At 33.6% G+C, this 18,313-nt stretch overlaps 2 protein-coding genes across 3 annotated transcripts; one reads left to right on the top strand and one right to left on the bottom strand.

Annotated features, from left to right (window-relative positions):
* The first annotated feature begins 3,875 nt into the window (after window positions 1-3,875).
* Window positions 3,876-7,533, top strand: LOC148199819 (ras-related protein RABA6b-like). Its single transcript, XM_088111292.1, has 2 exons — window positions 3,876-4,244; window positions 7,052-7,533. The coding sequence occupies exons 1-2, from the start codon at window positions 4,018-4,020 to the stop codon at window positions 7,482-7,484; spliced, it is 660 nt and encodes a 219-aa protein (XP_087967418.1). The 5' UTR covers window positions 3,876-4,017; the 3' UTR covers window positions 7,485-7,533.
* Window positions 7,534-8,055: 522 nt separating this feature from the next.
* Window positions 8,056-18,254, bottom strand: LOC124820311 (putative serine/threonine-protein kinase SIS8). 2 transcript variants are annotated; one of them, XM_088112298.1, is made up of 13 exons: window positions 17,152-18,254; window positions 15,198-15,638; window positions 14,718-14,821; window positions 13,269-14,503; window positions 13,135-13,175; window positions 12,750-12,818; window positions 11,232-11,332; window positions 10,890-10,968; window positions 10,695-10,793; window positions 10,539-10,607; window positions 9,847-9,896; window positions 8,980-9,156; window positions 8,056-8,608 (listed from the first exon to the last, which is right to left on the bottom strand). In XM_088112298.1, exons 1-13 carry the CDS (start codon window positions 17,644-17,646, stop codon window positions 8,455-8,457), a joined length of 3,114 nt encoding a protein of 1,037 aa, XP_087968424.1. In that variant the 5' UTR covers window positions 17,647-18,254; the 3' UTR covers window positions 8,056-8,454. The 2 variants fall into 2 exon arrangements, with proteins under 2 accessions (XP_087968424.1, XP_087968425.1); XM_088112299.1 differs by having other exon boundaries at window positions 15,198-15,657; window positions 17,152-17,293.
* Between the last annotated feature and the right edge of the window lie 59 nt (window positions 18,255-18,313).

Raw genomic sequence — 18,313 nt, 5'->3', positions numbered from 1 at the left:
ATATACAAACAACAAATATTAAAAATAACACAATTTAATATCATCCTAAAAATTAATATTCCACCTAAATTTAATTTAACACAACAAACTTGTAATATGGTAACTATTTTATATTTATATTTTTTAATTAAATAAATTTGTTAGCCAAATAAAATCCCCAAAACAATTAAACATATTAACAGCTAGAAAAACACAATAACACACAAAATGATTGAATAATGGCATAATCCTTTTCAGCAACCACATGGTTGGCTCTTTCACCACCTTGATCATATCGAATGTTATGGACCATTCATCTTGTCTTTATCAATGCTTTCACATGTAACTCCCAAAACAATTTATAGACATAAAATACTAAATAAAATATATTTTCTTTTTGTTTTCTATTTTTTAATGCTACACGATAGACATTCATTAATTTTTTTAAATAAAACTTTATCCTCAAAGTTATTAACTTCATTATCCATTTGCGTCATTCACTATTTAAACTTCACCGAATAAATAAGTAATCTAATACTTTTGTATGATTAATTTAACTTTAAAAAAATAATTAGATGCATAATATATCATGGATTACTTTTCATTGCACGTCACATTAATTTATCTATCTATAATCGTGGATGAAACTTTGGTCCTATATATTTTTATTGTTTTTCATTTAGGTGATGATGGGTACACATTACTTAATCTTTTCCCATAAGCTTCACTACTTTTCATTCTTAAAAATATCAGTTTAATTTTTTAAATTGTTACACATTAAACTTTTTATCATTCAAATTAATTGAATATCGTGAAGTCTGATTGAGTTAGAACATTTACTTCCTCCACATTAGATTCTGAGTATACTAAGTTATAGATTTGATGTATTCAATGAGGCATATATTCCAATCATTATAAGAGAAAAGTATTTCATATGTTCCAAATCATATAGAAATCTATAAACACTTCCATAATTTATTTTCTTTATTGTTCAAAGCCAATAAATAGAATTGGGAAATGCATATCTAACCGATTATGTTGTATGTCCATTTATTACACAAGTCTCACACTTTGTTTACAGTATTACACGTTAAGAATAATCAGGTTGTGTTTTCCTCCATCAACCTGTATAAAGGACATGATGTTTGTGATGATTGTATTTCTCTCCTCCTTAAATTTTTCTTTATTACTATATTATTCAGCATTGTCCTCAAAACGAAATGTTTTGGTGATAGAGCTACCTTTATACTCCAAAATAAGTTAAACATATCATATAAACATATTATAATTTTTCTCGAGAAATAGAGTTTTCAGTTTTAAGTACGTATATTTTAAGGTTTAATACATTATTTGGTCCCTAGTTTAGGGCGTTATGTTCAAAGTCGTCCTACTTTTTAAGAAAGTTTACTATTTTTCCATATTTCCTTAAAAATGGTTCAATTTGCTCCTTTTGGCTTACGGCGTTAAAAACATAACGGTGCAATGATGTGACAACTGTGATCTGTCTAATTTTTTATGATATGGCAACTGTGACCCATTGATGTGGTAATGTTAATGTAAAAGGATAGGAGGACACCGAAACCCTAATTTCCCTAAGACCAGAAACCCTTGTGTCAACACCGTGAAACCCTAGCCGTCGCCGCTGCCGTAGAACGAAACGTGCCACCACCTAACCCTCAGGCCACCATGTCGTTGTCACCACCATCAACACAGACCTACAATTCGAAGCAGAGAAAGAAAACCCAGAAATCAAACCCTAGCCACCATGAAACCCTAAACCGCGTCACCAGTAATTAGGGCAAAATCTCCACCATGTGTTGCGCCTCACAACCATTAAGAAAGAACCGAATCGAAATCCCTAACCTGCAAACCAGAAATTCCAACCCAAATATAAACAAGAAAATCGTAATCGTGACACCTAGAAACCCAATTCACACCTGCAGTAAACCATAGACATACATAATCGCTACCCAAATCGCAGAAACCCTAGTTCGCAAGCAGCATCCATGGGCACCAACCTGCAAATTGCACAAGCCAGAAACGCAGAAACAATGTGAAGGTGAAGCTCAATGTTTACGTTCAAGTGTAGGTGTTCATGTAATGTGAAGGTGAAGCTCAATGTCTACGTTCAGGTGTTTATATGTAATGTTAAATTTAGTTTCTCCTTTGGTCAAAAAATGTGCAATGTGATCCCCTTTTCAATTTAAAACGGTGTACTTTGGTCCCAAATGGATATCAACGAAAAACACATGAAAGATATCTGACTTAGTTTCCACCATTAGTTTCCACCTCCAGTCCACCATCTTTGTCCACCTCCACTCCACCATCCGCCTCCTCTCCACCATCCGCCTCCTCTCCACCATTACTTTCCACCATCTTTGTCCACCTCCACTCCACCATCTACTTCCTCTCCACCATTACTTTCCACCCTATATTTCCACCTCAAACCCTAACCCCCAAATCCAACAATAAGAACATCAAGTAAGTAAGCTAGGGTTAGCAACACTTACCTCACGTACGTACGCTCTTCAAATTTGACCTTCAAGGAATCACCACGCACAGTGATTACAAGACCAGTTTCACCAGATTGTTAAACCCAGAAATCGCGATAGGATTCTTAGATAAGGATAATTTGATTTAACCCATTTCGTTAAACCTAGTTGACGTCATTATATTTTTTTTTTAATTTACACATTAAAATATATCATATATGTCATATATTGCAAAAACTTTACACGTCATTCAGTTTTGGCCACGGAGACAACTACACCGTTATGTTTTTAACGTCGTAAGCCAAAAGAACCATTTTGAACATTTTTTAACGAAATATGGAACATAACTGAACTTTTTTAAAACATAGGACGACTTTGAACAAAAACTCTAAAACGAGGAATCAAATGATGTATTAAACCATATTTTAACTATGAATTTTTGTTCTTCATCTCCTTCCATAAAAGGTCATCTCTTTCTCTTATGTTTATGTTTGATTTAATAATTGTCTAAACTCCTTAAATTTAGGCAATTCTCACTCAAACCAATTTCTTCTCCCTCCCATTTTTCATTTCTAGTCATTGGTAGTCCATACACCACACTTGCTTGGCTTAATCAATTGATTACAGAGTTACAATTTAAAAATGTCACTCAAATGACACTTATATGTGACAATCAAACTATTGTTCATAAATTTTCTTAATTATAAATAAAGTACGTGTATGCATTTTTTACACACAAAAAAATTAATCTCGTACATAAATTTTCAATATATTCAAAATATACCATAATTCATAAATTTTCTATCTTTTTTTTCTCATTATATCATTCAAAAATATTCATGAACTATAAAAAGACGCATAAACTAATATACACCTAAAAGAGTAAAAGTAATAAATGTATAAGCTATACAATATGATAAGAAAAAGAATTAAGTATGTAATAAATATAAACCAATATATATATATATATATATATATATATATATATATATATATATATATATATATATATATATATATATATATATATATATATATCTTTGCTCTATATTATTACATATTATAATAATAAAAACAAAATAAATGAAAACATAACACTTGTACAACGTATAAATCACATCTCTATTTCTTATTCATTATGAGAATCTCTATTATAATATTCTGTTTACCATATATATGTATATATGCATGGTAAGTTATTAATACCATATAATTGGACAGTGTTCTCTTCTGCTTTCTAACCATACACATGATCATGACATAACTCTGCACCCCTTTTATTAACAACCTTCTCCCTTGTCACTGCCATATATATATATATATATATATATATATATATATATATATATATATATATATATATATATATATATATATATATATATATATATATACACACACACACACACACACGAGGCTTCAATCCTCCATAGCTTCGTTTCTTCTGATTTTACTCTCTCTCTCGCTCTCTCGCTCTCTCTCTTTGTGAAGAAGGGTTGAGAGAGAAACAAAGGGTCATCGAAGTTTTCACAGAAAAGTTATAAACATGGCTGTGGCTGATGATGCCTTTGATGAGCAGTGTGATTACCTTTTCAAAGCTGTTCTGGTAGGAGACTCAGGCGTTGGGAAGACGAATCTGATATCAAGGTTTGCAAAAGATGAATTCAGGTTAGATTCGAAGCCAACCATAGGTGTTGAATTTGCTTACAGAAACATCAAAGTCATCGACAAACTCATCAAAACACAGATATGGGACACTGCCGGCCAAGAGAGGTAACAATACTCATCAACTTTTATCTCTTTCCAACCACTTCCAATCAAACACTATCTTTAATTAATTCTTCATCACTTCATCTCTCTCTTTCTTCCTTAATTCTTTCAATTTCTCTTCATGATCTTTGAAAATATTCAGTGGTTGCATAATTTCAATACAGTTCTTTAGACACTGTGCTGTTTTCTTTTAATCAGAATTGAAGTTTTCTAAATATTCCATGTAACTTTAATGCATATCTTTGCTCTATGGATTATCAGAATGAATTTTTAGTTTTGATTATCAGAGTCAAATTTTAGTCTTGGCTTGATCAAGAAATACAAGAAAAGAAAAGAACCCTTTTGAATCTGCAGAATGCAGAGAGCAGAAGATGCAGAACTCAGTTGCATGGTACTTTGAGAATTTGTCTTCTTCTTGGTGTTGGTTTCATATCAGTTTTTCTTTTACTTTTCAATGAAAAGTTAAACTCTTTTTGTTTTCCAAATGGCATTTTCGAATTCAAAGTCGGTATTTTGAGGTTGCTTAGTCTAGAAGAATTTAATGAATTAAATTTAATTTGACTTTTATTAGTATTAGACTAAGTAATAATTTCAATTTTTTACAACTTTTCAATCCCTTTGCCTTATCAACTTTGTCATAGTATCATGTCCCACCACCTTTTCTTTTGGCTGCATTTTTGTTTGCCTCCTATGACTCTTAGCCATTTGTTTGGTCATGAAAGAGACAAAATATTTGTGTTAAGTAGGTAAAGATAAACATAAAGAAACAAAAATTTCACATCAATTTTTTTTTCAATTATATTTGTGTAAGTTGGGGAAAATATTCCTTATTCATTGGAAATAACTACTAGCTTCTAAAAATTCTCTAGGAGTAATAATAATAAAAAATGATTTGGTTTTTAGGGATAGGATTGTTTCAATTTTTTTTTTCAAATTATGTTTTTGGATGAGGGGTGCCAATTGGGTATAGTTTTATTGTTATTAATAATGATAGTGAAGTTTGAATTTAATATCTCATAATTTTTGGTTACTGAGTCATAGATTAATTGAATGTAGATTAGGTTTTGTGGATGGAAGCAAATCTATAAATCTTTTATGTGGGCCTAAACACATTTGATACACTGAGATAATCATGCATTGAATTCAAAGCACAATTATTTATATGTATCTTTTAGGGTTCATAAAGGAAATGCCCATAAAATGAACACTTGTAGATCATTAAATTGTGAAAGATTTGGTTGCTTCCTTCTGAAGCAAACACTTCAAAAATTAATTTTGGTCTTTACTTTTTTAAGACCACAAAAAGAAAACGAAAGAAAGAAAAAAGGGTTTGTAGGAAATTTTAATACAAACATTGTAATTAGGTTTAAGCAAATTTAATGTCAAAGAAAAGTAGATGCAGTTTGTAGGAAAATTCTTATACTCTTTTAAGAAAACTAAGATTTGAAATTAAAAGGTTTTAGTTTGTTTTAAATTGTTTCTCACTTTAAAAAAAAATTTAAGACCAATTACATTTCTACTATATAAAATTTTAGTATGCCAAGTTTCTTTTCCATAAATTAATCTTCTTTATTTGAAATATAATCTCATCTCTATAAAGATAATATCATTTAATAATATTTTCACTTTTTATATTGAGCAACAACTATTATGAATAATTTAAAATGGCAAACAACAATAATTATTACTCCATAAAAATCTTTAACATAATTCTTACCAACTTCCCTTATTTTCTGCTCTAAAAAAAGTGTTAGAATATGTTGAGATGCTCTTTCGTCCGCTTAACATAACCTAATACATAAATATTTGAATTGACTATTACCAAACCTTCATGATATTAGGAATATACATTTAAGTCAAATTTGGGTCAGAGTTGAAATTAGAAAACAAAAAGGGAGACACTACATGGTAAGAAAAATCACTACAAAAGGTTCAAAAGTCATTTCATGAAACTTTATAGTTACTTAAAACACTTAAAATTAGGTATATTAGCCAAAAAAATGTTTTATTTCCCATCTAGCATGATTGAAAAGTTGCCAATGCAATGCACTTTGCTTCATTGATCAATTTGAATGATGGGATTGAGAAAGGTGTAGAAGTTCTAACATCATTTCCCAATTACAAAATCAATGAATTTAAAAGTAGGGTACCCTCACTCTAGTGTAAAAAGTAGAAACCAACTTTTGTTGTCTAATGCAATGTAATTTTAAAATAGGGTAAGGCTATTGGGTTTGGTTGGTCCATGACAAGGATAGAACAAGTTGAGCCAAAACTTAATGAGCAGGATGAAAATGATGGTGAGTAAGAACAAAATTGAAGTGGAACAAATGCATGTGAGATGGTGATGAGGGTTTTGGTGACCAACCCTAATCATCTATGATCATTATTTTGTTTCTAATTGCCTGATTCAACAATACCTAAATTCATCATCATCTATAGAGAAAACTCTTATGGTAAATAGTTTTCATTCAAGAGAGTATGATTCAACCACATTATATTGTATTTAGTCCATACTTTTTATTTCAATTAAGAACAACAGTGATTTTCCATTTTCCATTTGTTCTAACTCATGGAAAATCACAAGTTTCTTATGAGAATCACTTCTTACTTAATGATTTTCTGTCTTGACTTTTCAAAATCATAAAATTTCAATTGATAACATCAGTTTAAAAGAAGTGTTCTATCTATAAATCTCAGCAAATGGTATTACATTTCACTGTTCTATTCTATCTGAATTTACATAGCAGTGTACTTGTATAATTTTGATCTTATATTTGATTCTGAAAGATATGTGAACAATTATGTGGTAGGTTTAGGGCTATCACAAGCTCATATTACAGAGGAGCCTTGGGAGCAATGCTGGTGTATGACATAACCAAGCGAGCAACTTTTGTGAATGTAAGAAAATGGCTTCATGAGTTGAGAGAGTTTGGAGGAGATGACATGGTGGTTGTTTTGGTGGGAAACAAATCTGATTTGGCGCAATCAAGGGAAGTTGAGAAAGAAGAAGGAAAAGGGTATGCAGAGACAGAAAGGTTGTGTTTCATGGAAACCTCTGCTCTGCAGAACCAGAATGTTGAAGAAGCATTCTTAGAAATGATCACCAAGATTCATGACATCATAAGTCACAAAAGTTTGGAAACCAAAATCAATGGCACATCATTAAATCTTCCCAGTGGCAAGGAAATCCATATAGCTGATGAAGTCACTGCTACTAAACAACCTAATTATTGCTGTTCATGATTATAGCTTACATGATGAATTTTTTATATACTGCAACTGTCTTTGATCATTCAGCTGTTGATTCTTCCCATTTAATTTCCCCACATTCATTTTAGTTCTTATTTGATATATGTGTTCCTGTTTATGTACAGATAATAGGTTTGCAGTTTCTCCGTATCAGATCACATTAAAATTAGAGAACTTTATTAACAACAAATTCTGAAATGTTTGTTTTAAATGTCTCTGAAACAAGTGTTATGTGACAAGAAATGTTAAAATGTTTGGAAATTTGTACAGATTTTGGAGTAGGTTCACTAGTTTTACATAAGAAAAATGTTGAAATGTTTAAACTTTTGGCACACTCAAACTGGATACAATTTAAACGAATTTAGTTTTTGCTGGGTTTTCTTGTGTTATTCATCTGTTGTACCTCTAAAATACATTCATTGATACTAATTTTGATGTTTTAAAATATATTAAAAACAATTTTAATATAGCAATATCAATGCATTTAATGTTCAGCAAAGAACAGTACCAAAAAAACCCAACAGATAATCTAGACTCCATTTGAACAACCTACGCAGACACTATATACTGTAAAAGAAAAAAAATATTTTTCACTCCTTGTGCATTTTTCTAGACTGTCAAGTTACAGCTGCAAAATTTCATAACTATTTATGGACATCAAAATTGAGAATTGATATTACCACAATTACAAAAGAATTGTGTACAAACAAATGGTACAACCTGACAATGACTGCACTTGCAGATTGCAAAAAGAAAACCAACAACAAAAGAGAAAACAAAGAGAGAAAGTAAAAGGAAAGAAACAAGAGTGGAAAGAATCACAACTTGGACAATAATGTAAGGTGATGGCTTCAATTCAACCACTCACTTTTATCATTGCAAAAATTCTATACAACTTGACAACTTGTTCTCCACCTTTCAGCAGCAAAATGAACAAATATTTGGTTAGTTGTATCATTGTTTCCTATCTTGCTGGGTCTTCTATAACACGCGATGACTGACCCTTCTCATGCTTCCCCGATGCACTTGGTCTAGGCACTTGAGAACCAATCACTGTCTTCTGTAATGGCTTCAGAGCCGCCAATATTTCAACAAATGAAGGTCTCAACTTTGGATCTCTATAACACAGAAAAACTCCAATTAGGCAAAATAGAAAATTTACTATGTAAGATCACTTGGTTGTGTTCTGAAACAATTGCCACAAACGTTTGAACCTTATCACTCCTACTGCTGTTTTTTTTTTTTTACTGTGTAAGAGAAATGAACCATGATAATGAAAAAAAGCCATCTTTAATGCCTCCCCACACCAGCTGATTGCAGTCACTTGTCAACATAAAAACCATGTACAATTTCATAATAGATGAACATATTTTCCAAGATTAGTTTATTTCAGAAAAAGAACTAATGGTAATCTCACATATATAGCAAATGCTGTCAAAAAAGAATGCACCAAAGTTTACAGACATTTTAGAATGAAAAGTTTACTCACGTTTGCCAGCATTTTCTGATAATATCTGCTATGGTAGGGTCCACATTATCAGGAATGTCAAGACGGCGATGCTGGAAACCCACAGCACCAACAACTTGCATTGGATTCATTCCACCCCAGGGTTGCTGCAGAGTAGAGAGCTCCCATAATATGACCCCAAAGCTATATACATCACACCTAGATATTAGATCACACCTTATTAGCATCATAAAACCATGAAAGGGTTTTCAAAAAGATGTAAAGCCAGTATGAACAAGTATACAAGCTTCAAATTTATCTTGTTGATGAAAGAATATTTTATTAAATAGACAGAAAAGGTAACTGCAACAATCTTTCCTGGGGAAGAGGGAGAAAGGAAGCTAAGAGAAAATTTTGGGACTAACAAGTTTGAAAATGACAGTAATACGTACAATAACATATCAAAGGACACACAAAAACACCCTTTAAAGTGCAGGCATTCTGCTTCAGCTGTATGCAATGCAACAGACATTACACATTACCACAACATTTAGCCTTTTTTCTTAGGAGACCATTAAATAAAATTATGAAAAATGGGAACAGGGCAGAAAGACACACCAAGAATACCATGGACTTCAACAAGCTTTCTACATGAGAAATATCCATATAACAATGCAAAAGGAGATAGTTACTACTTGCTTCTGATTAGTTGTTTCTAAAACAAGCCCTACACATACACTTAACAGATAAATATTCACGTGGTTTAAAAAAATGCAGCACATCTTTTAATGGTAATTTTAAGTAAAGGAGGAGTTGAAAGAAGAGAAAGGATGCATCTGCACCTTGTACCCCTCCGGATAACAATAAAAATAATAATAACAACGACAAAATCAAGAGTAAAACAATTACTTCTCATTTGAAGGTTCATTTCTCAACACCTCAGGAGCCATCCACTCGGCCTGAAACAAGATATGAAAAATGGATTAACTAATGTATTTAGCTGCAGTTAGCTGGACAATCTTTTATTTATGAAATTATGAGAAATAAGTGGAGATGTAAAAAGAGTGGTAATGCAACAATTGAGTGCACAGGAAATGCTCAATTAAATAACAAACCTATGGCTGAGCAAACAGCCTAGGATAAATAACAGACGAGAAAAGAGAGACAAACATGTACATAGTTGGACGAATATTGATGCCTGAAATACTAATTAGCATTTACCTTCCTTATAATGTGATTGCAACTGACAGTAACATCATGCAAATCTTTATACATGTGTTTTATTCTGATATTGCATTTATGTACACTTTTCACTTATCATTATCTCTACACATACTTCCTTGGACCATGTTTGAAATTGACAATATATCATGTGAAATAAATAATCCTTGAGATCAAGATAGGCAACATCAACCCCACAGGCTCAAGATACTATACCAAGAATATACTAAATTATAGGGCAAAAAGTTCCAGGCCTTCCAAAACTGTATGTGCATGTATGGCATGACTTCAATCAAACATTTAACACCACGAGCAACCATGAAAGAAAAAAGATGAAAGAATAAATAAGCTGAAATGGATAGAGATTTAAGATAGCTTACTGTTCCAGCAGTTGATCTAGAAGAAAGGAACGTACTATGCTTCATTCGTGATAAGCCAAAATCACATACCTATTCAACAGAAAGAAAACATAATTGAAGTCAACACAAAGCATTCTCCATGCCACTGATAATTTTTATCATGAAAATAGATTGCACCTTCACAACCCAGTTTTTGTCAACAAGAAGATTTGGGGACTTCAAATCCCGATGCACTATCACTGGAGTGCAGTTGTGCAAATAGTTCATTCCTCGAGCCTGAGATTCAAAAGAAACAAGTTACAGATTGGTTATAGCAAATTATCAATTCCTTTCTGAATCAGTGATGCATCATTGAAAGACAATAAATCTTACAGCATCAATAGCCATCTTCAAACGCCTTCGCTCATCTAGCTGACTGTTTAGTCTATGAAGTAATCTATACAAACTTCCTCTGCAGAATATAATCTAGATCTCAGTATTTGAAGAACCAAAAAGAAAAAAATAAGGCCTTCAAAAAGTATTAATTAATCACATTAAATAAATACCATAACTGTGCTTGGATAGGGAATTTAAGACGGTAATTTATTTTTATATAGAATTTCAAACACTCTATGACAAGTAATTGGATTAATCAAAATCAAAAAAATTTCAAATTTCACAATAAACAATCCCATATAACTAATGAATCACTGCGAAATCAAGAAATTGAAGTACCTGGGAAGAAATTCAGTAACAATTGAAAGATTTGGAGGTCGAGTTACTGCTCCCATGAAGAGAACAACATTTGGATGCCTCAATCTTTTCATTATTTTGACCTATTGAAATTAACATCATAAGCTTTCTGGAATTTAATTTATATAATAGATGTTGGCAATCAAAGTAAAAATGTACATCAGCTTCATGAAAATAACAGAAAGTCGCTCTAATCTGACACATAGTGAAGAATCTAAATATACACTACAAAAAGTAGCCCAACAATTTTTATATTTTTTTGATACCCTACAAAATAAACCAGTGATAGGAACAAGTATTACTCATCTATAATACCCGTCGTTACAAATAACATGAGTTTATCAACATAGACTGTATCATATAAAGCTTTATCCTTAAAAAAGAAAAAATTTCATCAGAGAAAAGACATCACTTTTAACAGAGGAGAAAGAAAAGATATTTTCGTCAATAAAGAAGCTAGAAAATAGATAATATCTTGGATTATCTAATTTTTCCTTGTATATTTAAAGGGGTTTTAAGCTACTAATGTTGAATTTTAAATTAGTTTGCTTTGAACAAAATAAATTTTAGAAAACTAGAGTGAAAGAGATAATTTGTAAAATTTAGTTAGGAATTTGATTTATTTTGAATATTTTCTTTATAGTTTAAGTTAAGAAATAAAGAAGAGAAATTGGAGTTTTAAAAGATTAAAGCATCTAAAAGCATTGAGCCTGGACATCTAGACCATACATAAATAGGATTAAAGAAAGAATTAGGGAGTATTTTGATCTTTTTCACTCACTTTTAAGAGCATTCATCACCTCCCCAGAAGCTTGGGTATGAGAAGGACCAAAACGGTGTAAACTCAAGTCTCTTCAAGGGTCTATAGAGTTTTTTCTTTATCCCTTCTCTTTATTTTTGCTTTTATTTTCCCTGTGTCTAGCTTTACCCTTTTTGTTAGGATTGGGTGAATTTCAATATAATTCTAATTCCTGAATCTCTAATTTGGATTAATAATGAAATTTTATTTCTTTATCTTCGTGTTTATGTCCCATATTCTTAATGCTCTCAAGACTTTATCAACCTTGGGATGAATTTTGATCTATTTGGTAAATATAAATTTGCTTTGAAACATAAACTTTGTAATGGTTTAGGCTATCACGGAAACTCAATATCTTTAGGGAGTTCTTCACAGAAAACTTTTAAGTTTCGCCTAAGGAATTAGGATTGGAATAAATTAGCAAATCTGTAAAGAAAACAGAAATTAAATTGAGCAAATACTCATTTTAAAGCAAAAGATAAAATCCATACTAATCGAAGTATACTATAATTTTCAAATTAAACTAGAAAAGTGAATAGTTTAGTAGTCTTAACAAAAACATTTGCAGATTATATGTGGTTAAGAAAGTGAAGCACACAAATCAAATCGATGAAAGCAACTGAAAAATAAACCACTAGATCACACTGCAAAAATGAGTAAACAATAAAAAAGAAATAAAGTAGGGCAGAGATGGACCGTACTTCAGTTTTGAACTCTTCAAGTGATTCACCAGATATATCTTGATCTAGAAACCTCTTTACAGCAACTTCCTACGAACCAAAGAGCAGAAAATAATAAAATGGGAAGTAAGCTAGTAGTAAATGTAGCAAAAAAAAATGATTTTCTTCAGATCAGAATGCAACTAAAGCCCAAAGAATTCTTGGCATTGGCACAGACACATTCAATTCATAAAAAAATGCATTTTATAATTTGTAGCACATTCCCAGGTGTGCAAGTGCACCAGTAATAAGTATTAACACTGTTCATTTCATTTTGAAAAAAGCATATAAAATAAAGTTGCATAACACAGGCCCCAGTGAAATAACACCATCAATAGATTCAAGTTCAAGAATATAAGAAACTCACTGTTCCACGCCATTCACCACGATACACCTCCCCATATGATCCTGCATGTCAAACGTGCAAAACCAGATAAGTAGCATTTACCATCTAAGAAAAGAATGTAATCAATTCTTATAAAAACAAAGTACAGTTAATACCAAGTCCAATACGCTCCCCGACTGAGATTTCCTCCCATGGAATGTCAACCTCAGCAACATCTTGATCATCTAATGCAGAATCAGATTTTGTGCTATCATTACTTACTACTGATCTATCAGATCTTCGCTCGCCTTCTGAATTTGCTCCCAAAGCTATATGTTCTCCATCACCGCTACCCTTCAGGTCATAACCAGCACTGTCTGTATCTCCATCACTTCGACTGCCTTGCTCATACTGTTTACTGACAGCAGCAGTGGTTGCTACTACAGCTGCAGCAGTAGCAGTAGCAGCTGCTGCTACAGGAAGATCTATGTTTGAGTCAATGCTAGATTTTGCCACTGCAGCTACCATAGAAGATGCAACAACAGCAGCGGCGGCTGCTGCAGCAGCAGCAACAGGTACATTTTGACCATATTTTACCTGAGGTTGTACGTGCTGTACAGCTGGTTCCCTTGTATAAAGAGGAAGGTTGATTCCTAAACCTTCTACAGGTCTAGAATGCTCCACCTGACCACTAGAACTTGTTTTGTTCTGGACTCTATTTTGAGCCAAAGGAGGCAAAATTCGAGCTTGAAAAAGATTACCATCAAGTTCGGCTTCTTTATGTCCACTTCCCAGCTTATGTTCATATTTTTCTTCTATTGGAAAGTTGGCCTCAGTTGAGGAACTTGAGTCATCATCACAAATTTCAGAAAATAGATTTGGAGGAGCAACCACACCACTTTCAAGTAAAACATCATGAAGTCTCTGGGCTAAGTGAGGATTCTCCTTTGCAGCATCGATCATGTATAGAGAAACATCTTTGACTTTCATCTTACGTACTGCGGGAGAACTGATCCCTTCAGTCCAAGATGGAGATCTTGCATGTACATGTGGATGATTAGGTCTGCCATGAGCTTCCTGCTCAGTGATCTTCTCAGCATTGTGACGGCTTTTAAATTCATTCAAGGGTTGCATTGATTCTTCCTTTACCGTGGAGGGCATGCTTACATCAGATTCTTTACCTGTATGAGTAAAATGTTTTGATCTGTTTGCTTTGTCCAACATCCCCAAATCCAAAGTTTCTTCGTATGAACTTCCAACACCACTGCTGGATGATGCTACATGTGAGGAATCAAGGTCTCTAGATGAAGGACTGGCCACATACGACGATTCATCACACTCTACCTGTGATCCAGTTGCATCAGATGGAATAAGAGTTCCAGGATCCGCCATTAGATCAACGATGTACTCCCTGAAATTCAAATCAAGCACATGTTCAAATACAGCTTCTATCCTTGAACAATATGACACAAAACATTGAGAAACGCCATTTTGTGAGTTTTCTACCCAATAGAAAATTGATGACAGAAAACATGTAATACAATTAATATCCCAATGATAATGTACTGAAAATTATAGACAAAGAAATTCTGCCCACTAATACAATAAAAAATAATGAAAGTTACCTTCCATCATCAATCTTGACAAAGTTTATTGCCACATCATCGGAATTTGTATATTGCAGCCCCTTCACCAATCGACATGGGATGCCCAAATTATCAGCTAGAACCTATACCAGGACTCGATGGAAAATAAATCAGAGAATAGAAAAAGTTGACAAACATAAAATCCCTGCTATAATAGACGTAATAATGTGCTTGATCCATGTACGCAGCCCCACCCAACAGGAAAAAGCTTATGCTGTTATATCATAAATGTATAGTAAAGTTTTGAAGTACTAAGAAGTAAGAGAATACAATAAAAATATCAGAGAATGTGTAGTTCACCCGAAATTGATCTTTCCCTTGAATCTTGATATATTCTAACAATTTTTTTGATGTAAACCTAACAACAACTTTTCATTAGAGCCTTCTATCAACTAATATGTGGAACCATTCCTAATTGAAATTCAAACCACAAAAGGAAAACTGGTAGGATAAAAATACCTTAAATAACAATGCACGATGCCGAGACAATCCAATAGTTAGAGAACCAAGTGGCAAAAACATGCTACCAAGGGTTGCTTTGAGACTGTAACTAAGACTCCTCCATGCTCTTGTCATACTTTCAGGATCTCCAACTTGTCCACCCATATAGTCAGCCACAAATATTGCAAGCTTGCGAACCAAATTGCTATCTATAACTTCAAAATCTGAACTTGATTTGCCAGTCAACTCCTGGGCCTTTTGCACAAGTTTCAACAAGTTTGAATCAGCAGCCCTATTAACCAAGACAGCTTCCCACGAACCACTACCTGAGATTGATGTTCCTTGAAGTTGCAAATCTACAATGGAAGGCATTCTTGTAGGGTTTGACTCAGTTAAGTTCCCGTACAGATCGTAGAAACCATCCAAGATCTTGTCATCATAACCAAGAGCATTGTAATTCTGTGAAGCACGGATAAATCTACGATATGAGATAAGTTAGAAAAGAATATAAGTAGGACAAATAGGGTCAACTAACCAGATGACACATAGGACTAAGGTCCTTGTATAACAAAACCGTTTAATGCATGCATCATCTAAAACAATCCAAACATATATAGCAATCTATGTAGATACTAAATCCTAAACCATAGAACCAAAAACTGCATTCGAAGCCTAACATACAAAAAAGAAAGATCTGCAATCATCCCTACAAAGGGACAACTGTGACTGTAAGTCTATTACCAAAGATCTCATAAAACGGTTACAATTAAACTTCAATAATAATCCCAAATGCATAGCCCTATGAAAACCAGCCCAGCAAAGTATACCAGGGTAGCAACATTCCATATTAACATTTTGTATGACCAAAAGATTAAAGATTGGACACTAAACAATTTAAGAGGCATTTGAACAACAAAAGACCTATATACAAGTTAAGTAAATAAGAATTAATATTATTTTTCTGATTAATGTGTCATGGACCAATTATTCCAAAAGCTTAAGTTATTAGGTTACGACACAAATGGTTTCTTACATATCTACCGCAGCACCTCACCCAAACCCTTTGAGCTTGATGCATTGTAATGCACAAGCCCACCTACATTTGCTGAAATTCATCGTATTGAGGCGGCAAATCAAACTCTAGACAATATAAGCTTGTTGTGTCATGAACCAAACATCCCGAAAGCTTAAGTTGCTAAGTGAAGAAGACCGGAAAATAGATTATAACATTATGTCCCATCAGTTTATCAGAGTGATTTCAGAATCTTAAGAGAAATAATTTTTACTTGATTCAAGGGACAAAGACCTTAAACTTCCATTGCAAGACAATCATATTTTGGTCTCAGTATTTAACATAACCTTAACTCTAAAGTCTGAGTGAAAATTTCCCTTATCTTCGTATCGAGAAGCAAATCAATTTGTTATATTCTAAACCATCATTAATATCCAGGTTGTAAGCCAGATTAGTCCATACTGCAAGGATGCAAAGCATCTTGCCTTTTAAACATCACTTCTGAAGAAATACAGCCGATGCAGAATGATGTTGGAATTTCCACCCTAAAAGCACAGTTCAAAATGCTACTATTATATTTAACAATGTCCAAATTCTACCAACTATCACGAGTTGAGTTGCTATCCCTGTCATTCCACAAGGGTAAGAAAGGTCAAAGGAAAAACCCCACATGAATAAGTTCAATCACATGTGATATAAATAAATTCCCATATCCTTCCTTCCATTTTTCTTTTCTCACCATTCATCTTCATGCTAAGATCTATACCCCTAATTAAAACTCCACGGTCCAAAAAATGCCAATGAAGAATGAAGTACCAATCTGCACATCTGAAATTCTTCCCAAATTCCAGAAGTCTCATATTCCTCTAAAATTGACCTGATTATCAAACTTACGACTTCTAATGTCTTTTCTTCCACCAGCAGCATGGAAACAAGAAGAATGTGAATGAAGTGACTTACCCAATACCGGTAGGCCACAACTTCAGCTGGTGTATAACCAGGGTCACAAGATCCCAAACTGATCTGCTTAACAGCTTCAATCTGCACAGCCTCAGGATCCTCCTTTGCACTCAGCTCTAAAGCCAGTTGTATCTGATACTCTTCCTCCACTTCAGGATCCCTGGAAGCACTAGACGCTGAATCAAGCCTAGCTGAATCTGACACAACATCCAAACCACCACTGCTCACTGCATCAGATGGCTCCATTCTCTCGCCCCTTGCCTGGCTCAAAGATGGAGGAGGACTAGGACTCTGCCTATTGGCAACTGAATGCAGCCAACTGGAGAACCCAGATAAGGGCTTTTGCTCAGAACTTTGAGTGGACTTTGAGCGCAAAATCTTCTTGGAAGATGAAGATGAACTAAGATTGGACTTGCTCCCCTTGGCTGAAGAAGACCCTTGTTCATTCTCTGATCGGTTAGACATGATATGAAGCTTCTTAAGAAGGTTCTTCATATCTTTCCACTAAGCAACAGCACTGAATGCTAGAGAAGTGGAAAAACATCCATAATGATCTTGGACCAAGCATGAAATCCAAATCACTTTCTCATAGAAGAAGAACCATTAAACACAGCTTTTTTTTTGGCTGTTAAAACTCAAATAAAAACCAAATCAAACAATAGTACCCTTTTTCAAAGCTTGCCCAATCAAGGCGATCCAGATGACTTGGATTGAAATGGAGTAGACTCCTTTACCCCAGATAACAACAGATAGACACTGTTGAGAGACAACACAGAAAATACACCAACGGAAATAAACATGTGCAGCCTCAACTACACCAACTTCAGATGTTCTGTTCTATAACACTGCTATACCAATCCATACATCGTCATCATCCCGTCAACTTTAAAAGGCGGAAAGAGGGAAAAAAACGAGAATCACCGAGCACCCCAGATTGAGAAAGATGGGTCTTTCTAAGCGGAGCACAAAAATAGAAGGAGCGTAGGTGAGTGTTGAAGAGAACATTAAAGGGTAAATTGCAAATAGAGTAGAGAGAGAGAAAGAAAGAGAGAGGAGAGAGAGAGAGAGAACAAGTGGAAGGAGTAGTAGTAGGGGACCACAAAGGATGACCCACTTGTGTAGAGAGGCAGAAGGATTTCAAGGACCCAGAAAAAGGTAAACT

Source organism: Vigna umbellata, chromosome 4 (assembly GCF_029865625.1).
Source record: "Vigna umbellata cultivar VRB3 chromosome 4, Vumbellata_1.0, whole genome shotgun sequence".
Taxonomy (NCBI): Eukaryota; Viridiplantae; Streptophyta; class Magnoliopsida; order Fabales; family Fabaceae; genus Vigna; species Vigna umbellata.
The sequence above is the reverse complement of the archived record's forward strand: the minus strand, read 5'-3'. Positions and strand labels throughout refer to the sequence as shown.